The 26,344-nt window shown below is 49.6% G+C and overlaps 1 protein-coding gene across 1 annotated transcript; it reads left to right on the top strand.

Moving 5' to 3' along the window:
• The first annotated feature begins 901 nt into the window (after nt 1–901).
• Tmem114 (transmembrane protein 114) lies at nt 902–16,195 on the top strand. The gene is made up of 4 exons (XM_021644980.2): nt 902–1,683; nt 1,963–2,043; nt 12,690–12,827; nt 15,713–16,195. Exons 1-4 carry the CDS (start codon nt 1,467–1,469, stop codon nt 15,943–15,945), a joined length of 669 nt encoding a protein of 222 aa, XP_021500655.1. The 5' UTR covers nt 902–1,466; the 3' UTR covers nt 15,946–16,195.
• Nucleotides 16,196–26,344: the final 10,149 nt, after the last annotated feature.

Below are 26,344 nucleotides of genomic sequence, written 5' to 3'. Positions count from 1 at the left end.
GATGAGGGACCATTGACAGCTGCAGCCCTCATGACAGGCCATCTCTGGCTCTTCGAATCTGCTTCCTTCACTCCCACAGCCATGCACACAGGAGTGATTTCTCTGTGTGTCTAGCTTTAGAAGGACTGGGAAGACTGGGTTATGTTTGGGCTCCTCATGCCTTTCTTCCCAGCATGGGCCCTTGTGTCAGACGCTGTCAGACATGGTGGCTTTGGAAGTATTTCTTGAAGGAAGGAAAAGTTCTGTGCTGACAAGAGCATGGTAGGGTTGATAACACTGATGATGGCAAAGAAGAGAATGGTCATGGTGTTTGTGCTGCTGCTGGTGACAGTAGTGATGACGGTTGTTGTGGTGCTGCTGATGGTGGGAATGGTTGTTGGTGATGGTGGGGATGGTTGATTTTTGGTGAGGAAGATGGTGGGGTCAGGGTGGGATGGTTTTTGGTGGTGATTGGTGGTGATGGTGGGGTGAGGGTTGAGATGTAGTGGTAATGGTGATGGAGTGAGAGCAATGGTGGAGATCGTTAGGGTGATGGTAAAGATGATGGTGGCGGTGGTGAGGGAGGTGGAGGAGTGCAGGAGAGGGTGGTGGTGCTAGTGGTGAGAGAGGTGGTGGCTGTGTTGATGAAGACATTGAATCACAGAACCTAATTTTCCCTATTGCTTCAAAGAACTTCTGTACAAACAAAACAAAACAAAACAAAACAAAACAAAAACCCCACCTTTTTTCCTTTATAGCCAGTCCAGAAAAATTATTTGAAGGTGGATTTTGGAATCAAAATCGCTTCAGGAGAAGGAATTGCAGGAGAATATGTAACCCCAGACTAGACAATGACACCCCCATCCCTAGTATCGGAAGTCCGCCCTCTCTCCAGCACCGCCCACTTGGTACCTCCCTCGGTCCAGCCTGCAGGCTTGGGAGCACAGTCTTTCTGAGGTTTCAGAGCACTGGTCTTGCACTGGAGCTGTGAGAAGCGAAGGTAGACCCGGGCTGACCTGGAGGGCCAAGGCAGAAGTGTGGTAGAACAAGGAGGGCGGAGGGCGACTAGGGCGCGGCCCCGACGGAGGTGGGGAGCGGCTGGAGGGGTTCGTGGAGAGTGAGGCAGGGAAACGGAGGCAGTAGCAGGGGTCTGGGCAGAAAAGTGCAGAGCTACAAGGTAGAAGATTCTGGGACTGAGAGCCGGGCGGGCGCGGGCTGGAGCTGAGTGAGAAGGAGGCGACGGTGCTGGCTGGCGTGGGGCCGGTGTTCCGAGGAGGGTCGAAAGGCCCCGGGGCGGAGGTCTGCGGGGACAGGGAGCCCTGAGATCGCCGGCCCGAGCCGGAGCACGTGCGAGTGGGATCGCTCAGGTGAGGGTGGTGGAGCCAGAGTTTGAGCCGGGCTCCAGATCCACGCTGGAGAATCTGGGGGGCAGCGAACGGACGGGGAGCGTGGGCAGGAGCCGGCGCCTCGGGGCCCTGCGCTGGGAGATGCGGGTGCGTCTGGGCGCTCTGGCGGGCGCGGCGGCACTGAGCGGGGCGCTCAGCTTCGTGCTGCTGGCGGCGGCCATCGGCACGGACTTCTGGTACATCATCGACACCGAGAGGCTGGAGAGGAGCGGCCCTGGGGCGCAGGATCGGGGGCCCGCCAACCGCAGCCAGCCAGAGTCTCTGAGCTCCCACTCTGGACTGTGGCGGACTTGCCGGGGTAAGGGTCCACGTTCTCGCTGGGGTGCTGTTTCTGCAACCCCGCGACCTGTTGCTTGGCTCAAACGCTTCTCTCAACCTCCAAGCTCACAGTGCCACAGCTTAGGGGCACTGGGGGGATGGCCAGAGAGGCTGACCTGAGAAAGTGCTAGGTGCCCAGCTCGGCTCACAAATGAACGACGCTCCCCTTGCTTTCTTGGGTGGAAGACATCTAGGGAGGCTTTGTGGGTGTATGGGGAGAAAGCCGGGGTTCTGTCCGTGAATTCCTTTTCCCTACCAGTCCAGAGCTCCTGCACGCCGCTGATGAACCCCTTCTGGCAGGGGAATGTGACGGTCAGCGACTCCAGCCGACAGCTTCTCAGTAAGTCTGGGGATAATGGATATGGATGGAGGGGACAGTCCCTTTCGGCCTCTCACTTTTGATTCTCTTCTTGGGTTCCCAACTGCGGTGGTCGTGGAGGCGGTGGGTGGCTTTTGACCAGAGGGCCTGAGAAGCGGGTGTGGTTATGCCTGGGGGCGGGGCCACTCTTGCTCTACCTAGAAGGTGTGCAAAATTCATCCAACCAACCGACAGTCCTGTGCACCAAGCAGCTTGGAGACTGAGAGAGAGCTCAGATCCGAGCAGTTCCCTTCAGGCCCTCATGGACTGGCTGAAGAAAGGTACTCAGTACACAAGCAATTGCTTTTAAGTGGCAATCAACATGAATGAAGGTGAGCCCAAGCAGGTGTCTTTTGGTGCTGAATGCTGAAAGGTCTTGTCTCGTAGACCAAGGGCCAGCTTGTAAGCAGAAAGCGTGTGGGTTGATTCACAGCAGGTACTTAGGAGGATGAAAACAGCCTTTTGTCTGAAGGGCCATTGCATGCAGCAATGGTGTCTGATTTTCCTAGCACCTCTCCCAGGCGCCCAGAACTCCTTAGAGAAGTGAGGCTCAATATAAGAGAGAAAAAAGGGCTGAACGATGGCACTTGTGGAAGGAGGGAAACAAAGGGAGTAATTTTATTTATAGAAACTTAGGGCATACACTCAGCCAAGAGCTTTTCATTGCTGTCCTTGAGTCTCACATCCACCCTGTGAAGTTGGTACCTCCCTCTTCTCTCCACTTCAGTGCTGGGTATTAAATCCAGGGCCATGTTCACACAGGCAAATGCTCTACCCTGAACTCCATCTCCAGCCCTTGCTCCCTTTTTAGCTTTTATTTTGAGAAGAATGTCACTAAGTTTTCGAGCCTGACCTTGAGCATACTCCGTGGCTCTGTTAGGCCTTGCGATTCTCCTGCCTCAGCCACTTGAGCAGCTGGGATTATATTCAGCTCCAGGCCTGGATATCACCTCCATTTTTGGCTTTCACTTGGAAACTGAGTCCAGGAAGGGTCTCTTAGAGGGGATCTGAGTGGAAAGCGAGGTGAGCATTCATAGACCTTGGATGTGGGTGGGCTTGGACAGACTGCCTGAGGCTTAGGAAGTGACCCTTAGCCTGCCTCCCGTTTCTTCCTTACTGCTTCCCCCTGCACCCCAGCTTCCTCCTTCCATAGGACTTTGCACATGCTGACTCCTCTTCCTGGTGGCTCTCTGCTCCCACCCACCAGCTTAGCTTGGCTAATTCTTTCTCACTGCACAGGTCATTTGGCTTTTTTTTTGCGTGTAGAATCTGACTCTTTCATTGGACTGTAAACCCTGTGAAGACAGGGATTATTTCTATCTTGCCCACTGTTGAATTGCCAGTATTCAGAACACCCTGGCAGACAGCAGATCACAAAGCAAAGGTCTGCTGAACAAATGTGAGAGTGAATGCAAGCTACATTATGGATCAATATATATATATGTATATACATTATATGAAAGAGAGTATATGGACTTGTGAATGAACAGGTGGGAGGTTGGATGAATGACTGGATGAGTGAATGACTAAATAGATGCATGGGTGAGTGACTGGATGGATGGATGAGCGAGTGACTGGATGGATAGATAAGTGAATGACTAGGTGGGTGGACAAGTGAATAAATGGATGGATGTAGAAATAGGTAAATGGATCAGAACTGTTTTTCCCAAGTACAGTAGCATTCTTGGAAAGATTCAACAATAGCTCTCTTGGAAAAAAATAAGCCCTTGATTTATAGTATTAGCCCAATTCTGTGGTATAAAGGGCTTGATTTCACTATGACCAGTTAAAAATTCTCAGCTCACAAAATTCCCCAAATCTGACCTTGCTCTTGGCAGTTCTAGCACAGTTCTGTGCCTTCTCTGGCCCTCTTAGCCCTGGAATAGGTTTCTTGGCCTTTCTAAGCCTCATTTCCACACTGATCAAAATGAGATGTCAAATTTTTAAGGAGTGCTGTCAGGACCCCACAAGTGGGAATGAAAATACATGAAACACTTTGGAGCTGAGGCAGGAAGACCAAAAGTTTAATGACTTCTGAGCTCCAATGTGAGTTCAGTGTTAGCCTGAGAAACTTAAGTTAAACTAGTGGTTTTAAAAGTTCTGGAGGTATAGCTCAGTGACTTGCCTACCATGCACAAAGACCTGGGTTCTATCCCCAGCACTGTGGGAGAAAATACTAACAACAACAAAACAAGACATTGTGTGAACAAAACAAACATCACTTAGGACCTCACTTTGCTTTTCAGTCGTGTACGTGCAGGGCGACCTGTTGCCTCAAGGAAGGGCTTGACGGACTCATGACTAGCTCTCAGCAATCATTCACTTTCCCCACTAAAGCCCCGTCCAGACTCCTTTTTATCAGTAGGCACATTGGTGACCCTTTTCAAAGGCTGGGTGCTGTCATTCAGTCATCTTGCCCTGCTGACACTGGGCTGGCTTTCCTTTGCACTTGCTGCCGCCACAGCCCTACTTGTTCCCTGAGCTTGAGAAACAGGCAGGAGTGTCACTCCGCAGCTTCTTGGCTTTACTTAGCTCTTCAGCTTGGATGTTGGTCTAAGCACCAGCTATATGTGTGACCCTGAGCATTTCATCCACCTGTCTGGGCCTAAGCTATTTCATGTCATGTCCTTTCTAATCTTTTTTTTTTTTAAACCTTCCCATTACACAGAGAGCTTTTAAAGTTATGTTTATTGTTATTGTGTGTGTATAGATCAGAGGACAGCTTCAAGAACTGGCTCTCTCCTCCCACCTTTACGTGGGTTCTGGGGATTGTGCTCAGGTCAGCATGTTTCAATATCAAGCGCTTCACGCATTGAGCCGTCTCGATGGCCGCCTTCTAATCTTATGGTGAGGATGGAATTTGAGAGTTGCTTTTAATAAGTCCAGGGTACTGGGTGCTTGGTTACATATACATCCAGGAGCTGAGGCTGCTGTTGTTTCCATTGTATTATCCAGGAATGAGGGCAAGTTGCCCCTTTGGACTGCACACTCATTGCAATCACTCCCAGAGAGAGCTTTTTCTCAGAATTGGTTTTTCCTCATAAATGAATTTTGTGTTTGGTCCAAGCTCTCTATGATGTAAAGATTTTTCGGCCACTTAAAGATCTGCTACACAGGCTAGCGAGACGGGCTGACAACAGTGTTGTTCTTAGTCACCCCCTAAGCTCATCCTAGTGGGCAGAAAACCCAAGCCTGCCAAGGGGCCACTGCATTTGACCCCAGCACCACTGCCTCTTGCTTCCATTTGGCCATCTGGGAGGAGGATTGTGAGCAGACTCATACAGTCCAGGAACAGATGGCCTAACTCCTTACCTCTTCCATCCAGGGGACCGAAAAAGCCATCTGCTCTAGTTTGATTTCTGTTACTGTGACAAACACCCAGACAAAAAGCAGCTTAGGGAATAAAGGGTTTATTTGGCTTACAGTTCCAGTTTCCAGTCTATGGTTGTGAGAGGAAGTCAAGGCAGGAACTTAGAGAATTGCGTCCACAGTCAAGATCAAAGAGGGATGGGTGGATTTTTGGTTGCTTGCTAGTACTCAGCTAGCTTTTTCTCATTTATATCATCCAGAACCCCATACATGAAATAATGCTTTCCACATTCAGGTGGATCTTCTCACCCTCAACCAACAAGCAAGATGAATCCCTACAGACAGGCCCACAGGCAAAACAGATCTAGATAATTCCTTATTAAGACTCTTCCCAGATGAAAACCAACCAGTTCAGCACTCAGGGTCACAACCCTTCGTGTCAGAGGCTTGTTACCCTGGGCAAGTGCTTTTGCTCTTCAAGTGCTCAGTGGACAGAGAATGAACTAGGGATGTCAGCCAGGAATATTTCAGTAGAAATGCCAGAAACAGCAATTATGCCAACTTAAAGGGGAGAATGGCTGGCCCACATATTTGAGGAGACCCACTATGTTGGGATAGCTGGAACTATCTCTCTTTTCCTCCCTCTGAGAGCTTTGCTTTGAATGGGGGTTTGTTTGGAGCTGAGTCCTGTAGCCCAGCAGGGAGGGGCTTCTGCGTCACAAAAACTTGTAGGTATCTCATTGGGCCAGATTGGGTCATATGCCTGTGTGTTGAGCCAGTTGGCCAAAGCTAAAAAGACACTATGTATCTTTTTAGTAATGGCTGGTATGTAGCCATTACTATTCTTTATTTCTTTTCCCTCCCAGAGACAGTCTCTCTGTGTAGTCCTGGTTGTCCTGGAACTCACTCTGTAGATCAGGCTGGCCATGAACTCAGAAATCCTCCTGCCTCTGCCTCTGGGTGATGGGGTTAAAGGCATGAACCTATGGCCACTCTTAATAATCAGCCCCTCAAAGACAAGGCATAGCAAGTCGGGACTCTTGACTTCAACTTACCCAGCCATGTGAATTCTTTGCAGTTACCCATGTCCTTAAGTGAGCTATTCTGGGAGGAAGTGAAAACCTGTATGCAAAGGTCCAGGCATAGTTCTATACAGAAGGGTATACAGAAGGAGCCCAGTTAATGCCAGATCTTTATTACATTCCTGAGCCTCAAGCTCTCACCTGTAAAACGAAAGAAATAATTGGAGATTTATTTATTTGTAGAGATTTCTGGGGCTGGCAGGATGGCTCAGTGGGTGAAGTGTTTGCTGTGCAAGCCTGAGGATTTGAGTTTTGTCCCTGGAGCCTATGGAAACATGGTAAGATGTCCACGCTAGGCATATACTTGTAGAGGCCAAGGGTTGATGTCGGGTTTTCCCCTCTATCTATTTACACCTCAGTTTTTGAGACAGGCTCTCTCACTGAACCTAGAGTTTCCTGTTTAGGCTGGGTGGCTGGCAGCGAGCCCCTCCCACCAGATTTCCCACCTGCCCAACCTATAGGGTTCAAGTGGGTGCTGCCACACCTGCTTTTGGTGTGGATTGCTGGGTGCTGGGTTCAGGTCCTCGCCCTAGCATAGCAAGCATTTCACCCACTGAGCCATCTCCCCACCGTGATCCACTGATTTATTTAGTATATCCTTGTTTTACTCCTACCATTGGGCTATCTGTCCGACATTGACTATCATGTGATAGCTAACTTCTTTAGGACAAATACTTCTCTGATCTCTTCACACATATCAACTAATTTAATCTCCACAACAGCCCACCCATGAGGTGGTCAATATACATATTATCACACCCAGAAACATATGGCAGAGAGAGGGTAGGCGAGTCACTTAAGTGTACACAGCAGCCGGCAGATCTGGGACTTTGAACCCTGGCCATTGACCTCTACTCACTGGAATGGTGCTGGGTGAGTCACATTTCAGTACAACGTGTGTACAAGAAGACCAGAGGCCTGGGGAGCTGGTTCAATTGGTAGGGTACTTACCATGACAGCGTGAGGACCTGAGTTCGATACCCAGAACCTACAAACCCAAACAACAACCGAAGCCAAACCAAAACAGAATTCATAACCCCCTTTAAAAACCTCCACCAGCTGTGGCACAGGCTTGTCATCCTAGTATGGGTAGGCAGACAGGCAAGAGACAGGTGGACCCTGGGGTTCTCTGGCCAGCCAGCCTAGCTGATCCCTGAGTTCCAGGCTGACGAGAGAACCCGTCTCATAAACAAAACCGAAGGATGTTCTTAGAAATGACACCTGAGGTTGACACACTACATAGGTGCACTCAGACCTGTGCACACAGAAACATGTAAACACATACAGGTACACACATGTACTCTTGCCAGGCCTGTCTTCAGCTGTGTCTCTTTTGAGGCGGTGACCATGATCAAGCTGGTCAGATGAGTACTCAGAGGACCAAATGCTTCCCTGGCAAAACAGGCTGGCATTGGAGGCTAACTGAGAGCTAGGGGCCTGGCCTGGCCATCTTTGAGGAGGTGAGATTAGGGGAAAACAAATCACCAGGTTGGTTTCCTGGCATTCTGGATGCAGGGCTGCTGCAGTAGAGTGGAAAATTAAAATGAAGCTGGGGTGTAAAATGAGAATAGAACTGTGGGCACAGAACCAGAGAGGAGGACATAAAACATGTAATGTCAAGAAACTCTGGGCCCAGGAGGGAATTAATGTGTGATTTCCTTGGAGTGACACTGCAGGCAAGGGGTGTGCAGACAGTGGGCAAGGCCAGAGGCCAGCAGTGTCCTGGTTTAAATACAGAACCTTCTCTTATGGTCTTAGTCTATGGAGAGATTCCCCAAGTAGTGAGGGTAGGGAGAGGTCGCTGAATGGTGAGGGCAGAGAGGTCACAAATGGTAAGGCAGCAGCTGGATCTGTGGATGAATCTGGGGATGGGTTTGAGCTGAATTAGCTTTAAGAGAAACAGTTGGAGGAAGTGGCTGTGGAGTGCTGTGTCATTGGCTTCTTCCTTCCCCTCTGCTTCTTGGCTGCCCAGAGATGAGTAGCTCTTCTCTGCTATGACTGTTCTGCCCAGTCACCAGCCTGAGAGCCAGGGAGCCAGGGGAGCGAGCATGGACTAACGCCTTGGAAACTCTGAGCTCAAATAAACCTTTTTTCTTTTTTTCTGTCTCTCAGATATTTAGTCACAGCAGTGGAGACCTGACTAGCACAGCACCTCAATTCTTTGGGAGTTTGAGGGCTTGGGTGTGAAGGCAGCCTTTCTGGGGTGTCTTTGGAAAGACAACTAATCCCATGTTTAAAAAACTTAAAACGTTGGCTCACTTCTAGGATGTCTGTGATGCTTCTAGATTGAGGTACTCTGTGCTTATCTGAAGCTGCGGGGGGTGTGGGGAGGAAACCCTAAGTGCGTTGTTGGATAGAGAATGACTAGACATTTATGTGTGTACATAACGTTAAGGAAAATTATGTAGCCTGCAAGAAGAAAAGATTAATGTGCTAGAACATCGAGCTGCAAGGAGGAATGGACATGGAACTTACACAGTGTTACGTGGCACTGTTTGCAGTGTCACTCAGCTGGATTAGTCAGCGTTCCCCTATTAGGACACCTGACACGATTTACTCATTTACTTTTGCTCATGGATTTGAAGGTCACACTGTGCTCTCATTTGGGCCCATCATTTGGGAGCTGTGGGGGGAACACTTGCCCGGGAGAAACTGCTCACTTCAGAGCCAGGATGTAAGAATGAGGAAGAGGCTGGGGCCCTCAGGGTCTTTGGAAGGCACACCCTCACTGATTTCACACTTCGCCCCACACCCTAGATCCCACTGTTCTCATCACCCAGGGCCAAGCTGGGGACCAAGCTTTAGAGACAATTATCCTAACCATAGCCAGTGTCTATAGTCACAGCACACAACCGTCTGTGATGTAATGATAGCATGGTCACCATAGTTACCATCTACTGGGCACCTACTCTTGGTATATACATACTCATACTCTATATCACCCAAGGTATGGTAGTGTGGTAAATGATGCAATTAACAAGTAAACATGCCTGAGTCCAAGAGATGGCTCAGTGGGCATCGGCACTTGCCTCACCAGCCTTGTGACCCAAGTTTCATCCCTAGAACCCATGAGCATTAGTTTCTTTTCCGTTGTACTAGAATACCCACGACAAAGACCACTTGGAGAAAAGTCTTACTTTGGCTCACGATTCCAGGAGCATAGAGTTCATCATGATGTGGAAGGCATGGAGGCAGCAGGCAGGGGTGGAGGCAGGCAGGTGTGACGGTAGGAGCAGGAGGCTGGCTGGTCACACAGCACCCACCTAAAGAAGCAAAAACTGAGTAGAAGATGGAGCCAGGCTGGAAAACCTCAAAGCTCACTGGACCTCTTCTGGCAGAGCTCCACCTTCCAATGGTTCCTCAGCCTTCCCACACATTGCCTCCAGCTGGGGACAAAGTGTTCAAATGAGCTTGTGGGGGAGCAGTTCGTACTCAAACCACAACATCCTTGTATCGGCAGGAGGAGAGCACCAACCCCACGAGGTTGACCCCTGACTTCCAGGTTCACCACAGCATGCTACCCCTACATTAAATGGATACATTTAAGTAAGAAAGACACGCCCATGTCCTCAGAATGTGTGAATGACTTTATCTGGAAAGAGCAACACTGAAGACCAGGTTGCAGATCTCACGTTGAGGTCCTCAGGTTACGTGATGGGCTGTGAAACCCACGTTAAGTGGCAAAAACACTCACAGCAGGAAAAGCAAAGAGATGGAAGGTGGAGGTTCAGCCAGTGTTGTCAGCCAGGGTCGCTGCCCGAAAGTGGCTGCTCTGAGGTGGGACTGACCCTGCAGTGGGAACAGGGACTGTGTTTCCAAACACACCTGACTCTGAAGCATAGCAAATAAATCCCTGATGTTTTCTGTTTGGGCAGGGTCTTGTGTAGCCCAGGCTGGCCGGGCATGCAGTATGTAGCTGAGGATGACCTTGAATTTCTGATCCTCCCTCTACCTCCCAGCTGCTGGGATTATAGGCATGTGCCACGATGCCTGGTTTAATTATTTTTTTTTTTTGAGACGATGATGATGATGATTTTTATTTTGCATTTGGGTGTTTTGACCTGTGTGCAGTGCTCGTGGGGGTTGGGCCCCATCAGAACTGGAGTTACAAATGGTTGGTACTTGCCATGTGGGTGCTTGGACTCGAACCTAGCTCCTCTGGAAGAGCTGCTGCTCCTCTTAAATGCTGAGTTATCGTTTTAGTTTGCCACACTCCTTATTTTTTTATTATTTATTTATTTATTTTATTTATTTTTGAGAACCGTGCCTAATTTTACTTGGTGCTGGGGAAGGAGCACAGCTTCCCGGCTGACAGGAAGCCTTGTGCAGATCTGCATCCCCAGAGCTGTCACCCGAGCCTTTCTGCTATGCAGCTGGTGGGTGTTCGATCTGGAAGCTGCAGGCAGTTTTCAAAGAGTAAGTTTTGACTTGGGCCTCACCGTGCTGGCTTCCTCAGAAGCCCATCTGCACCTGTAGCTGTCTCCACGTCTGTCCCCAGCCCCTGCTGCCACGCATGTCCTTCTCAGGCTCTGGCCTGCTCTCTACCTCGGATTTCTGAGACAGTTTCTCATTGACTCAGACGCTCACCAATCTAGTTCCGCTGACTGGCCGCCAGCTGCAAGAATCCATCTTTCCAACCTGCCAGGGGTGGTGCACACCTGTAACCCCAGCACTCAAGGGACTGAGGCAATGAAGTTTCTGAGTTTGAGGCCAGCTTGGTCTTCAGAGCGAGTTCCAGGACAGCCAGGGCTACACAGAGAAACCCTGTCTCAGAAAACAAAACAAAAGAGAATCCATCTTTCCACATCCCCAGTGCTGGGGTTACAGATCCATGCTGCTGCACCCCACTTTTCCAAACTCAGGTCCCTATGTTTGCACAGCAGGCGCTTAGTGGATAGAGTTACCTCCCCGCCCCCTGGATGATTTTCTTTTGGTTCTTTTTTATTTTTATTTTTTTTATTTTTATGTACTGAGTCCTCAACACACAGCTTGGGTTATTTTGTTGGCCCTCTGACATATGAGAATACTGAGGTTTGCAAAGCTACATCCCAGCTTGCCATGGCCCCTGGGCTTTCAGACGATGGGGCAGACGCTGGAGGCCCTGGGAAGGGGAGTGCAGGCACCCGGTGCTTGGCAGATCCTCAGACAATTGAGGGGCACCCTCATCCCAGCTCGGCTCGGTGCTGGTGTGGGCCTGTGCTGAGGTGGTTGGTTTAATGGCCTTGTTTATTGTACGGCTCTGCAGTCTAGATGATAGTTCTGTGTGCAGTCAGTCAGTTCATCCACAGGGGGTACTGTCTGTGAGTTGTTCATTTTTGTTCCTGGACCATGGAGCTAGGCTCATAGCAGACACTGTGTATTCATCTGCTGAATTTAATACGTCCTGAAGGGCTGAGGAGCTAGCTTAGTGAGTAAAGAGCTTTTGGCACAAGTGTGAGGTCTTGAGTTCGAATCTCTAGCACCCACATAAAAGGTCAAAATTGAAAGGGTAATTTTCACACCACAGTCAAGCCCCCAGATCATCAGAGACTGCCTGTATTATGGAGTTTTAAAATCTTTCTCATTACTCTGTATGTGTGCTGTGTGTGGTGTGGTGAGGCCTGAGGACAACTTTGTGGAGCTGGCTCTCTCCTTCCATGTTTATGTCAAATATAAAATTCAGGCCCATGTGGCAGGTGCTTTTTCCCACGAAACCATCTCTCTGGTCCTGTGTGATTGTTTATTATTAAGATCACCAAGGTTTTGGGGTGTGTAATTTCTTCTGGGATGTGGGATGAAATTAGATCCACCTCCCCAAATAAAATGAGTCATTGTGCTTCAGATTTACGAGGTGTCTGTAATTTGGGGACAGGGCCAGAATATGGGTATAGGGGTTTTATAAAATGGCCTTTCTCCATTTCCTCTGCCTACTCACTGGCTCACCCATTCGCCGTTGCCCTCAACTTAGGAGGAGCCTTGATGTTTATTTCGGAGACTTATTTGTTTATTTGCATACTCATTAGAATATCAGGTCCTTGATTTCACACTGAGATAATAAGTAAATAATATAACACTGCCCTCTAGGGGTCATAGAAAGTCCAATGATCTCGCAGTACAGACCATGCACACAGGAATCCCTGCCGTTCTTATCAGAACTAGTTGTGGTAGTCCTGCTATTGTGGGTTTGTGGTAAATGTATATAAATGATTGAACACTAAATATGAGTAACCCCCGTGCCTGTTCCCCTCTCCTCCTTAGCTATGCACGGGACATTTGTGATCTTGTTGCCATTCAGTCTGATCGTGATGGTGTTTGGGGGGATGACTGGGTTCCTGAGCTTCCTTCTCCGAGCCCACCTCCTTCTGCTTCTCACTGGGATCCTCTTTCTCTTTGGAGGTAGGTTTCAACCTGTCGGGGGCCCAGGCTCTGCAGCTCCATGGGTGGCAAGTGCTGTGCCTAGCCTTCTTCAGGGCAGGCCTCAGCTTCTGGAAGGGCTTTCCCCCTTGTGAGAGGAGGTGGAAAGGGCAGTGGCTTCAGTCTTGAGCTCCTCAGGTCTGTGGTTCCAGGGAAGGAAGAGAAAGGTGAGGGGACACAGCCCTGGGAGCCATCTCTAGCATCTTGCTGCAAAGCTGTCTGCCACCTCTGCCTGGTCCTCCAATGATGGCCTTGGCTTCTGGTTCAGTTTCTGGCACCTACTGCCTTTGCTCCTTCTGCTGAGCAGCAGTTCTGACGTGGGAAATCAGACTGACCCGGCACAGAAGGATGTGCTGTACATGATTTCACTTGGCTGCAGGTTCTCAGTGAACAGAGCTCACAGTGGGACAATAAACATGAGTGGAGATGCCTCTGGGTCTGGGGGTGTGCTGGTTGAATGGCCCTCCCCTCATTCAGCAGGGGTAATCAGTTCAGAGACCTGTTGTCCATTCTTGCGATTACAGGTAGCACCCATAGACCCTGCACTCAAATGTGGCTAAGGGGGTAGATCTAGGTGTTTCACTTATGGAGTGAAGGCTGTGTGTGGTGACATGTGTTCAATGGCTTATTAAGCTGCTCCACCATACACACACACACACACACACACACACACACAAACACACACACACACACACATGCACACGCACATACAGAGGATACAGAGGGAGAGAGAAGAGAGAGAGCTATGTGGGCATGTGAGGGATCAAGGGCTCGAGGGCAGGAGCATGAACACAAGAAAGATGTTTCCTTGGGAACCTTCGAGGAAGAGAATCAAGGAAGGTACAGAAAATGTGACGGATTATCCACCCATGGTTTTTCATGGTCTTGGCTCAGTGGCTAATTCTCACATCAGGACCCTCAGGTAAGACTCTGATGGTGGTCCTTTCTGATCTGGAGGCACAAACCAGATTGTATGGCTCGTACCATCAAAGAATGAGTTATTCACTTAATGATACTTCAAAGTAAAATGCCACATAAGAGGCTGGAATGGAGCTAGTAAGAGCATTTGCTTAGCATGTGCAAGGCCCTGGGTTCCATCTCCAGCACTACAAAACCAAAACAAAATGTCAGAACCAAGGTGTGGCCAGTTACCACCATCCTGGACCATGCAACACTGAGCCACTATCTTATGAAGACCTACTGTGCTGTCAGCACAGTAGGTGCCATGGGAGAGAAAAGCATGCTTGGGGACCACCCTCTAGGACTCACAGCCTGAAGAGAGACCCAAAAGGAAAGCTGCAAACTGTGACATGTCCTGTGAAGCTGTGACATTGCAGGAGCCTCATCCTGCTCAGGCTCATCTAGAGGTAGCCAGGAAGTGTTCATTCTGGGAGGGGTGAAGGGGGCTGCAGCAGGCAGGGACAGTTCTGGGGAGACCCCTGGCTGGGTTGGGGGAATAGGATAGGTGAGGGAAGGCAGGCCCAGCAGAACTCCTGATGATGGTAGCAGTTTGGCTGTTGTGGAGGACAGTCCTGCACAACAGAGGGAGATGGGGAGAAGAAGGGAAGAAGGGGAGAAAGAAGAGGAAGTGAGGGAGAAAGAGGAAGGTAGAGGGGAGGAGGATGAGGGAGGAGGTGAAAGGTAAAGGGGGGAGAAAAAGATGAGAAGATAAAGGCGTGTGTGTGTGTGTGTGGTGTGCATGTGTTATAGAGTGTGGAGAATATGAAGGAAGAGGGGGAGAGAGACAGGAGGGTGTTGCTAACATTTCTCCCTGGGATTCCTTCTTAGGTCCCAATGAGGTCTGAGTCCACCAGGGGAAGTTGACTAGGGGAACCAGTGAATTTATGAGGCTTACTACAGAACCATGGGTGAGGGGTTATAGACAGGAGCATAGATGACCTTAAAGCAGACACGTTGGAAGGTCTGACTGGAGACTCTCCCCATGGCTGTGTGGATGAAGCTCCCTCTTTCCCCTCTCCCAATATCCTCTAGCCCTTCCCCCACGACCATAAGCAATTAGGGTAGAATTGTATACAGTGGTGATGGCTAGATACTCAGATGATGGTCCTAGGCCCCTGCCTGCCTCTCCAGCCCAGCTGTGGTGATCTTATGGGAGCAGGCCCAGAAGAATTCCTGATGATGGCAGCAGTTTAGCTGTTGTGAAGGATAGTCATTCACAACAGAGAGGGGGAGGAGGAGGGGAGAAAGAAGAGAGGGAGGAGGAAGTAAAGGAGAAAGAGGAGGGAGATGAAGGTAGAGGGGAGGAAGATGAGGGAGAAAAGGAGGAAGGTAAGAGTTGAGAGAGGACAGAGGTAGAGAAAAAGGAGGTATATGGGAAAAAAAAACCCCAGCTCTTATGTCAAAAGAATATATGTGTGGGTTGTTTTTTCTTTTCTTTTTTCTGGAGCTGAATTTTAATGGCCATGATCTGGGAACATAGATTTAGGTCTTCACAAATATCATGTTCCAGTGAAGTAGCAATTCCAGGAACGTTTTATAGCAACAAAATAAAACCACGAATCAAGACACTTTTCTAATCCATTGGGTAGGTGAGTTATAGCAAGATGGGGAGAATGCTGCTACAGGACTTGGGTGCTCCCTGATGATACTGTAAGTCCTTTTGTACAACCCTCCACATTATTGAAGTTTTAATCAGCCAATCAGCCTTTGAAGACAAAGCTTCTTTCTAGTTCTCATTCACAATGGAGATAAACGTTAGAGGAGCAAGAGGGAGGAGGAGGAAGAGGAGGAGATAGAAGAAGAAGGAGGAAGGAAGCTGAAGGTGTGGAGGAGGGAAGAGGAGGGAGCTGGGTGGAGGAGGAGCTGGTCAGGAGGCTCTCAATGACTGTCCTTATCTTTCTCTGCAGCCATGGTGACCCTCACTGGAATCAGCATCTACATTGCATACTCAGCGGCCGCCTTCCGAGAGGCAGTATGTCTCCTGGAGGAGAGGGCCCTGCTGGATCAGGTGGACATACGCTTTGGCTGGTCCCTGGCCCTGGGCTGGATTAGCTTTGTATCTGAGCTGCTTACTGGGGTGGCCTTTCTGACAGCTGCTCGTGTGCTCAGCCTGCGACAGAAGCAGGACCAAGCCATCTGAGTTTCGTCAGCCCGGGAGACACAGTCTTTTGGACCTGTCTCAGTGGATGGCAACCTTTTCTTGCACTGACTTGAAGGCCACTGGTGGCCTGTAGTGGTTGAGCAATCTCTCGATGCTGTCTTTGTGCTATCTGGGCTGTCCACTCTGTGGTGATGTGTGCATGAGTGTAAGTCTGGTGGACCGGAAGAGGAGAGGGAGTGTGGAACCCATATCAGCTGAAATAAATGCCAATCCTTGGAGCTTTGCAACTCTGCCCTACACTGCCTCCTCCGGCTTCATTTTGTCCTCAGCCCCGCCCTTTGTATCAGCTTCTTTGTGAGAGAATGCTGGGTGGATCTGAGATGCTGCCTTGAACTTCACACAACCTGGACACAGACCGGAGGGCACAGTGGGGTCCCAGCACCAGGGAGAGAAGGTCCCCTGAATGGGTCACACCAGCCAGTGTGGGGGGAGAGGGGAGTTGAGGGGGAAGTAGAGGAAGTGGAGGAGGGAAGTAGGGATGGCGGAGGATGGAGAAGGTGTGGGGAAGGGGAAAAAGATGTTATTTTTTGTTGGCCTGCTTCCTGATTGGGTGGGAAGGTGTCTGGGAAACTCACAACTCCAAGGCCTCAAATCTGAGTCACAGCTCCAAGTGCTGGGAAGGTATTCCAGCTCTGAGGTGGGACAGAGTCCCAGGGGTGTCCTACGGGAGCCCAGGAACCACACAGCTCTGAGAGAAGGCCTCCCCAACAGAGACATTGCATCTCCCAGAGGAGCGTTGCCCCAGCCCTTGTTGAGCTGAGGAGCCAAGAAGCCTGAGCTCCTCCCCTTCTCCAGCTGTTGCAGCTCACAGAGGAGGGTTGCCGAAACGCTTGATGAGCTGAGGAGCCAAGGAGCTTAAGCTCCACGTCTACTTCTTTCTTCTCTTCTTCTTCCTCTATGAGTGAGTCATAGCAGGCAGTAAATCTCTTAAAAGAGAAAGGGAAGAATCCAGAAAAGGAGGGATGAATCCAAGAGTGGCTGCCTCTGCTCCCGGGAGAAGGCAGCGGGGAACTGGACAGATATAGCCTTTGTATAGGAAACCTTACGGGGCGGGGCTTTCCGAGGCAGGGATTTCTGGAGTATGGATTCCAAGTCCTGAGCTTTGGGGAGCTCAGGGATTGGTGGGCTTTGCTGTTCAGGGATTGGTCAGTTTTCCTGCTCAGTGATTGGTGTGTTTTTGTCTAGTTCTTGTCACCTCATGTTTGCATAATCCGGGATGAGTCCTGCTGAGGGGCTGGAGATGACAGTTACAGAGGTCGGGGGATGAAGAGCTGGGCTGCTGGAGCTTCCTCAGGCAGCGGTCTGGCCACTTTTCTGCCTTGAGGGGTTATAAAGTATACAATGTGTCCAAACTTTACAAAGAGTCCACTGTGGAGGCAGTAGGCTGAAGTAGAAAGAGTTGCCTTATGGATAGCTTGCAGGAGAGCGGCAGCAGGCATTAGGCTTTCTGAGGCAGGAAAGTTTCTGATTCCCACAGGCTGAGGGAGGAAGGGTCACCATGGACAGCTCCTGCTGAGCCGCAGAGGCCATTTTGTCTCCTGCCTCCAGAGCCGTAGGGAGAGGAGGGACTGACTGCCCTGAGAGAGGACAGGGAACTGGCAGCCCCTTGCTAGTATGTATTTAATTGGCTTAAACATAGCTCTTAGGGTGTGTGTGTGTGTGTGTGTGTGTGTGTGTGCGCGTGTGTGTGTGTGTGCGCTCGCGTGCGCGCGCCATTCGGATTCTCCTCTGCCGAAAGGGGTTGGAGGGGCGACAGCGGGTCACCACGGCTTGTGGGGCATCAGGATAGCTTGTGGCGGCAGACCACTTCAGCTTGGTGGGCCACCCCATGCCTTGGGGCTGGTTGGGATGGCCGAGGCTTGGGATTGCCTCAGCCTGGGGTGTCCTCTGTAGTGGGCCTAGGGCTGCAGGTGGCCTGGGCTCAAAAGGAGGGGGCAGCAGAGAGGCTGGGGGAGGGAGGGGAGCAAGGGAGGGGATGGAGGAGGAAAGTGGGGAGGGTGAAGGAGGTGAGTGGAGGAGGGTGAAGGAGGGAATAGGGGAGTAGAAGAGGGAAATGGAGAGTGGAGGAGGGAAGTGGAGGAGTTGAGAAGAGTCCTGCCTAATTCTAACTCCCAGACACTAGAGACCCCTTGGCCCACTCAGGCAGGCAGTGTTGGTCTTCTCCAGGGTTGCCCAGAGATCCCCAGAAGAAGAGGGGCAGGTGGCAGCCAAAGTCAGTAACAGCTCTCAAAACTGAAATCTACCGCTTGGATGGTCTCCTCTGTGTCTGTGCTCAACCTGAAGGCCAGCCATGAGCCGTCCACAAGCCTGACAGGAGGAGCTCTCTGTGTGGGTGGGGCCTGGCAGAGATGGGAGGCGGGGAGCCTTGGGCTGAAGGTGCTCTGGGAGTTGCCAGTGAGTCATCAGCAGGGGTAATCGGATGACAACACCGCTCTCAGCATCATGACATCATATCTCACTGTCACCATCCTCACATGACATCAAATGACACCATCATAGCCACCAGTGCCATCACTGCCCTTGCGGGACACCAGCATCCTAAGGACGGTCTTGGTTACTCTTCTATTGTTGTGACAAAACGCCACGACCAAGGAAATGTACAAAAGGAAATGTTAAGGTCGGGGCTCACAGTTTCAGAGTGATGGTCATGTTAGAGTCCGTGACCATCATGGCAGGAAGCATGGTGACAGGCAGGTGGGCAGGCAGGCAGGCATAGCAATGGGGCAGTAGCTGAGTGCTTACATTTTTTTTCAAAAGTAGAAGGCAGAGAGAGCTACCTGAAAATGGGGTGGGCTTTGGAGACCCCAAAGCTCACCCCCCATGACACCTCCTCCAACATGGCCACACCTCCTAATCCTTCCCAAACAGTTCCACCAACTGAGGATCAAGCACTCAAACATACGAGTCTATGGGGCCATTCTTATTCAAACAGCTACAGTGACACTACCAACTCCATGACATCACTGTCATTCTCAGCATGACATCAGCCTTATCAGAGCACTGTAATCTTCAGCCATAATAGCATCATCCTCAACATGACGTCTTCATCCTTATGTCATTATCCCTCATATGACATCAGCATGGTGACATTATCTTCACAGCTGATGCTCAGTGAGTACTTACTACAAACCGTTCAGTCAGCAGACACTTGAAAGACGGAGGGGCAATGACTATGGACCAGTCCTGGTCGCTGAGCTGACAGGATAGGAGAGAGGCATGGGAAACAGGTATTACAATGGATGTAGAATTAGCAAGATATAAATTAGGAAACTCAGGCACAGGCAGCTTATATTAACTGCCCCAGAGGCACATAGAAGCAAAGGGTTGCAATGGAAGTGAAACTCTAGGAATTCCAAAACAATTCAATGTTTTCCTGCCAACACCTATACCACTCACTTCTTTGTCCCTGGATCTAGGATATGAGGCATCTTCTGTTTCTTCAGGAAAAGTATAAACACAGAGTCTAGGTAGCCCCTGCCAGCCAACAAACCCTGCCAGAGGCTGGCAGCTCTCCAGCAGCAGAAAGTTTTTGCTGAGGCTATTTTAGTAGAAGGATGGTCTTTGCTGCCATCTGCTGGTCACATGGTGGAATTGTGCTGGAGGAATAACTAGGGCTAAGGATATTTGTTAAAATCATGGAGTATCTCAAGGTAGGGAGACAGTGCAGATGTTCTCAGCGTGGGTGCTGCTCTCCACACTAGGGCTCTTGGTTCTGTCTAGAGACGATTTTGGTTCTTACAGCTGGAGGCGGTAGTGCTACGGACAGGTAGAGGAGAGCAGTTGAAGGCAGTGCCTTCCTGGTCTACATATCAATAGAGTTGAGGCTGAGGAGCCCCCTGAGTGGACAGAAAGGACTATACCAAGCAGTGTACAGCCGTTGGACCAACAGCATTGAAGAAAAGACATTCATTCATTTGTTCACCGAGTGTTTACAGACTGTAATGTGTCAAGAAAGACATCACGCCTGGGGGTACATTAGTGGGCCAGGGTTTTGTGAGCTTGGCACAGTGTGAAATCACCCGGAAAGTCCATCTCTGAGGGACTGTCTGGATCAGGCTGGCCTGTGGCTGATTTTCTTGAATGCCTCTGTTAATGTGGGATGACCCAGCCCCAAAGCGGGATGTATTTCAGTAGAGAAATTGAGCTGAGCCCACACATGCATACATTCATTGACTGATTCTTGACTGATTGTGATGTGACTGGCTGATTCAAGTTCCTGCCTTAATTTCCCTGCGACAATGGATCAGAACTTGGAATTGCTTTTTTTCCAGATAATTTTGTCACAGACTGGAAATGCAATGAGAAGAATGGGGTGGCAGAAAGGGCCCCTACCCTCACCACACTACAGGGAAGCAGACCTCGAACAAGATGGGATGGTAGAAAGGACCCTACCCTCAGCACGCTATAGGGAAGCAGACCGCGAACAAGATCCAGGAGCACACAGAAACCAGGCGGTGGGTAATGCCAAGGCGAAAGACACAGTGGTAAGGTGATGCCAGGAGAGACATGTCTTGTGGTAGGTGACTGTTCAGGGAAACAGCAGACCAGGCAGGTGGCACGGGAGGAAGGCCCTGCTCTGGGGACAAAGCGGCGTGCTTGAAGGCAATGAGAGGGAGCTGAGGGAATGATGTGAGAGAGAAGGGGCAGATGCTGTAATCACAGCCAGACGTGAAGGCTACTTAATCTATGTCAGGGTTCCGCTGATACTCCGTTCTCTTCTGTTTTGTCTTATTGTAATTTCATTTGGATTTGAGAGCCTGTGGTTGGCTGTTTCTGGCAGCCAGGTCCCGGGTCTGCATTCAGATTCTTTCCACAGCTGTCATCTAACATCTTCACAGAAAGACCCCAAACTCATAATACTTGGGCCTCAGAAGTGCCCAGTGGAACACAAGTTTTAAAATAATTTTTAAGTTAAAACATTATTTTACTGTACGTGTATGAATATTTTGCTGTATGTATATCTGTTCACCGCACACACGCCTGGTGGCTGCAGAGGCCAGAAGATTGACCTGAATCTCTGGGGACTGGAGTTCGCCACCAGTTGGGTGCTGGGAATTGAACCCGCATCATCTGGAAGAGCAAGCAGTGCTCATAACGGCCGAGCCGTCTCTCCAGCTCTGCAGAATACACATTCTAAGGCTGGGCACAGATGTTGCTCTTCCCCTTTTGTTCTTCAGCAGGTGAGAAGGGTGGCTTTAAGGGCCCTTGGTCTGCTGTGTAGAGTGGATGGCAGGGAAGAGTGGGTATAAATCTGTGGAGAGCTTGGGGTGGCGCCCTGGGAAGTGTGCTGGGATCCTGGTGTGCTCTGTACTGAGGGAAGAGGTTTCTATCATCAAAGGAGGGAGGAGGAGGGAGGAACGGGTGGCAGCATGCCCCTCTGTTTCGGAGGCTTGGGTCTGCACCTGGCCGGAGCCTTGGCATGGACACAGCTCGGAAAACATAGTCCCCTCCTGAGTAAGCGTGCTCACTGTGGCTGTGAAGATTTATCTAGTCACTAGTTCATTTATTGGGTGCTTGCTCAGTGCCTGACTATGGAGCTTCCTTACAGAGCATCGGTGAGGGGGTTCCTGACGGAGGGTGTGGGGGGGAGACCTAAAACAGCTGCACGGGAAAGTCTTCACCCAGCCTGGATGATGCTTTTTGATAAGGAGCACAGAGTTGCACACAAATGGAGGAGTGGTTAGAATCTCGGGTGAAAATCCGATGGCCCTCCCCACCCGCCTCCTTCCATAAGAGACTGTCAGCAGTCAGCAGCAGGATCCACATGGCCTCTTGCAAGCTGGTAACGCTGAGCTGCTGAAGAATGGAGGCCGTTTTGCTAGAGGGACTGTGTTGTATAACACACGAAGAGTAGAGGGTTCCGAGCTCACCGGAGCCCTGCCACAGGGAAGGGAGCCTCCCTGGAGACAGTGCTCAGAGCTAGAAACTACCCTGCCTGGGTTTGGTGTCACCACTGACTTTTCTCACTAGAGCATGGCCAGGCTTCTGGCACGATGAAGGGCCCCCAGCCTTCTCACACAGGGAGGGACCGTTCCTTGGCTGCCATAGCCTGAGACTGTGGTGGGTCCTGCTTTGGGAAGCTCTTCAGTGGTGACAGGGTCCCACACCCTCCAACAGAAAAAGGGTCCAGCACCACCCATACAGCACCCCTCCCCGGGGGGGGGGCAACGGAGGGTGTGATCCGCGGTCTCAGCTGGCCCGGTGATGATTCTCGTTTGTTGTTTCCTAGACACTCGACACCCAACAGCTGGGATGGTATCAGAGCCGAGTCGTCATGCGAGCCTTGTTCTGTCAACAGCCTGAGCCTTTCCAAATATTTACCGGAGAGGATCCCCTGGGAACATATGGGGAGTTTGTGAGGAGAGGAAAGAGGGAGATGAGAGATGGGGCTACAAGGAGGAAAACGAGAGGTACAGAGATCCACGCACAGCCGCACACTGCTTCCGATGGGGGCACGCTCTAAGGAGTGTGTTTTTAGACATTACCTCGCGGAAATGGCAGAATGTGCTTATGCCAGCCGGGGCCGAGAGCCCTCTGCAGGCCAGTTTGTGTATACACATGCTCCAGGATTCAGGATGGCAGGACAGGCAGGGAAGGGTGTGGCTGTGGGACCACTGCTCCGGAGGCCCCGGCCTCTCGCGGTTTTCTGGAAAACTTTTCTTCAAGTACGAAATGCATACTCTAAAGTCCTGCTACTAGTACGGGCTGGAGACCCATCGTGATGCTAAATACAGGAGCTAGAATAGACTTCTGGCAAGTTCTCTGAGGGCGTTTCTAGGTTGGGTTGGTGAAGATGGGGAGACCCACTCTGAACAGTGGGTTGTGCCTCTCTCCTACCCAACAAAGAGTCACAATACGTGGACAGGTCCCATTAGACCTTCACAGGTAAGGAGCTTAGGAAAATGTCTTGGTGAAATGACTGTCCCACAATCATGGAGACCTGAGTTCAGGTCCCAGAAATCATGAAACAGTTGGGCCTGGTAGCAAGCATATGACTGTAACCCAGCCTTCGGTGGAGGAGACACAGGCAAATTCTGAAGCTCAGTGACTGGCCAGCAAATCAATGTACTACATTTAACGAGAGACCTTGTCTCAAAAAAGTAAAGAAATTGAGGAAAGTTACTTGACTTTAGCCTCCGAAGAGATAACACACACACACACACACACACACACACACACACACTTTATGCAAGGGGCAACAAAAACTAGGAAACATAAGTTTTGAAGGTTGCTACGAACTCCTCCATAGCCCGCTGTGCAGAGGATGAAGTTGAAAGAAAGATAAGATCCCTAAGCCCTGGGTACTTTTAGGGCCCAGAAAGGGGCACCCAGCCCAGATCCTGTCTCCACAAAAGCTCCTTCTTGCTCCCAAATATATCGCCACTGTCCAGAGAGCCATGGTCTTCTTCCTTCTTGTCCTGTCCTCCAGGTGAACTCTTGAAGGCTCTGTGCTAGGCTGGGTGACAGAAAACCCTGGGTCACGACATTTGCTCAGAATAGTTAGCCAAAATGTTTCAATTTCCTGAGGAAGTGCACCTTGCACCCTCAGAAATTGGCTGTAAATAAGACAGGAAGGAAAGCCTGGTCTCCAAGGACTGAGTCATGTCCTTGAGTTTCAGTCTAAGCCCTGTACCTTGGGGAGGCTTAGGAACTGGGGACAGTTGAATGAGCTTGCACTTAGCTGCCCTGCCTGAAGAGGGTGTGTACCCTGCTCTTGGGGCTGTTATGGCGCATTTAGAGGGCCCAACGGTGTGCCCCAGGCACAAACTCTGAGAATACCATGCCTGGGTTCCAGATTACACTTCCCAAATGATTGCTCTTCATTGTCATCTTTATCAGATTAGAATCATCACATAAATACACCTCTGGGTGTCTGTGAAGATGTTCCAGATAGGTTTGACTGAGGAAGGGAAAGCCACTCAGAGTGTGACCAATACAACTTTGTGAAGTGAGATTGCAGATGGATACAGAGGGGAAAAGAGGAACTCAACTGAGGACCGGCAGCCATCTCTTTACTTCCCAACTGCAGAGCCAGCATGGCTGCTGTCTCGTGTTCCTGCCACTATTCCTTTCCAACCTTGCCAACTGTTCCTTCCAAAACCATGGCCCTCAAAACAGCCCTTTCAGTTGCTATTGGTTGGTATTTTGTTACAGCAATGATAAAGTTAACTAACACAGCTTCTATAGTGTGCTGATTCGAGGTCAGTAGTTCTTAAGTGCCAACTATGTCGGTCTCTGAAATCTTTATTTATAAAGAGAAGTATGGTGGCACATGCCTGCAGTCCCAGCCCCTGAGAGGTAGAGGTAGGAGAACCAAGAGCTCACAGTCATCCTTGGCTACATAGTGAGTTTGATGTCAGCCCGGACCATATTAATAAAACCCAAATTTAAAAAAAACAAAAACAAAGAAAATTCTAAGGAAGGTAAAACTATAATGTAGGCTGGTCATTATCCAAATGTGGTCCCTAGCCAAGAAGCTTCAGCATGACCAGGGAACTCTTAATAAATGCAAGTCCTCAGGCTCCACATTAGAAAGATCTCCTGCATTAGACACTTCAAGAGATGTTCCAAGAAGCCTGTGCTTCAGCTGACACTCTGGGTGATTCCAATACAGAGCAAGACTTGAGGAACATGCAAGTAGGTGAACATGCCAAGAGAAACTGGGTAGTGTGTTATCAGTGGAGGACACAGCAAAAGGAAAGGAATAATGAGGGACCAAAGAAGGAAGAAGCAACATGGACTTAATGGAGGGAGAAGCTCTCAAGAGCACCGGTGGGAATACATGTCGCCAAGGCTTCATTTCCATGATGAACATCACAGGGGAAGATGCTGGAGAGAGAGAGAGAGAGAGAGAGAGAGAGAGAGAGAGAGAGAGAGAGCGCAACCCAAATGCTGGGGATCAGAGTAAGTGTGCGGGAGAGACACACTCATATTTTATTCACATCTCGGAGGAGAACAGTGGATGTTTCCAGGAGAAGCTATTTTTCAAATGTCTGTAGACTTGATTGGGTTGAAAAAAAGTACAAATTAATTTAAACGCATCGTTGAACTTCCCATAACTTTTGCTGTGATGTGTTTTCTCAGACTCTTGGCACAGAAACAGCTACCACGGAACTTCTGAGTGCTGGAAAGAGGTCCCCTTATGTAAGAAGACAGGGCCAGTGGTCCTGGAGAGGAAAATCTGCCCAGGTGTGTCTCGGCACTGGCCCTTCTTTGTCTCAACAGGTCACTCATTCATAGATCCACACTATTCACATCTGTCCTTCTATGATCAAATCACTCAGCATCTTTGAAGTTCAGCACATATTACTTTTTCCCCTTGTGAGCTCACACACATCCATGAAGACCTCGCTCAAATATTATCCATCTTCATTACTATTCTTATTCTTGTGCCATGATACTCAGCAAAAGCAAATTAAGAGAGAAAAAGTTTATTTTTATGGTCTCATGATGTGAAAGGCATGATGCTGGAGTGGAGGCAGGACCTTGAGTCAGCTCCCATGTTGGCTGACCAGGAAGCACAGAGGACTGAGAGTGGAACAAGGTTTCAGCAACTCTAAGTCTTGCTCCTAGAGACCTACTTCCTCCAGTAAGGCCCCACCTCTTAAAGGGCCCACAACCACTACAAATACCATTACCAGCTGGAGACAAAGTATTCAAGCCCATGGAAGACAGCCTAACTCCCCCTACTTATCTAGGAAGTCTAATGTTCTACTTTTCCTGCTTCCAAGAAACCCCGGGGCACTTGGCTGTGATGGTGGTGTCTGCTCTGTGTTGCAATCACTCCCTGATAGACAGTGAGGTGACCCGGAGTGAAGGAGCCATGCCTTTTCTCCTCTGCATATACAGGGACTCACTGTAATGCCAGGATCATAGTTAATACTCAACAGATAATTGCTCAGTCCTTGTTTGCTGTTCATACTTGCTATTTATCTGACTGCTATGTTCTCTGTGAAGTGAGAGATAAAACACGCTCTTGTGTCTAAAGCAGCTTGAACAGTGAAGGTGGATAAGTAGGAGATCAGAAAATTGGAACTAAAAAATATCAACAACAAATAAATTGAATGAGAAAAAAATAATACTAATGACAACAACAACCACCACCACCCCTAGGCTAATACTTCTGCAATATTTTGGCAACGGGAGATTTAGCTTGAGGCTTCCTGGTAGTCTAGGTTAAAAAGAGACTTTTGGGTTACGTATGTCAGTTGACTAAAGACTTAGAGTAATTCCCTAAGGAAGATAAAGCATTTCAAAGAGGTTTACAACATAGGATCCTCTACCGTTGGCCTCAACAAAGTGTCAGATTTGTATCTATGTAGTGCATTCTAGGGACACACACTCAATTGTGGACACACTGTAGATGCTGGGCTTCACT

Source organism: Meriones unguiculatus, chromosome 11, assembly GCF_030254825.1.
Source record: "Meriones unguiculatus strain TT.TT164.6M chromosome 11, Bangor_MerUng_6.1, whole genome shotgun sequence".
Lineage (NCBI taxonomy): Eukaryota > Metazoa > Chordata > Mammalia > Rodentia > Muridae > Meriones > Meriones unguiculatus.
Note: the sequence above shows the minus strand (reverse complement) of the source record. Positions and strands in the feature narration are given on the sequence as shown.

Coding starts and splice junctions, on each gene's coding strand:
- Tmem114 (XM_021644980.2), top strand. CDS start 1,467: ATGCGGGTGCGTCTGGGCGCTCTGGCGGGCGCGGCGGCACTGAGCGGG. Junction 1,684..1,962: donor ACTGTGGCGGACTTGCCGGG/GTAAGGGTCCAC, acceptor TTTCCCTACCAG/TCCAGAGCTCCTGCACGCCG. Junction 12,828..15,712: donor GATCCTCTTTCTCTTTGGAG/GTAGGTTTCAAC, acceptor CTTTCTCTGCAG/CCATGGTGACCCTCACTGGA.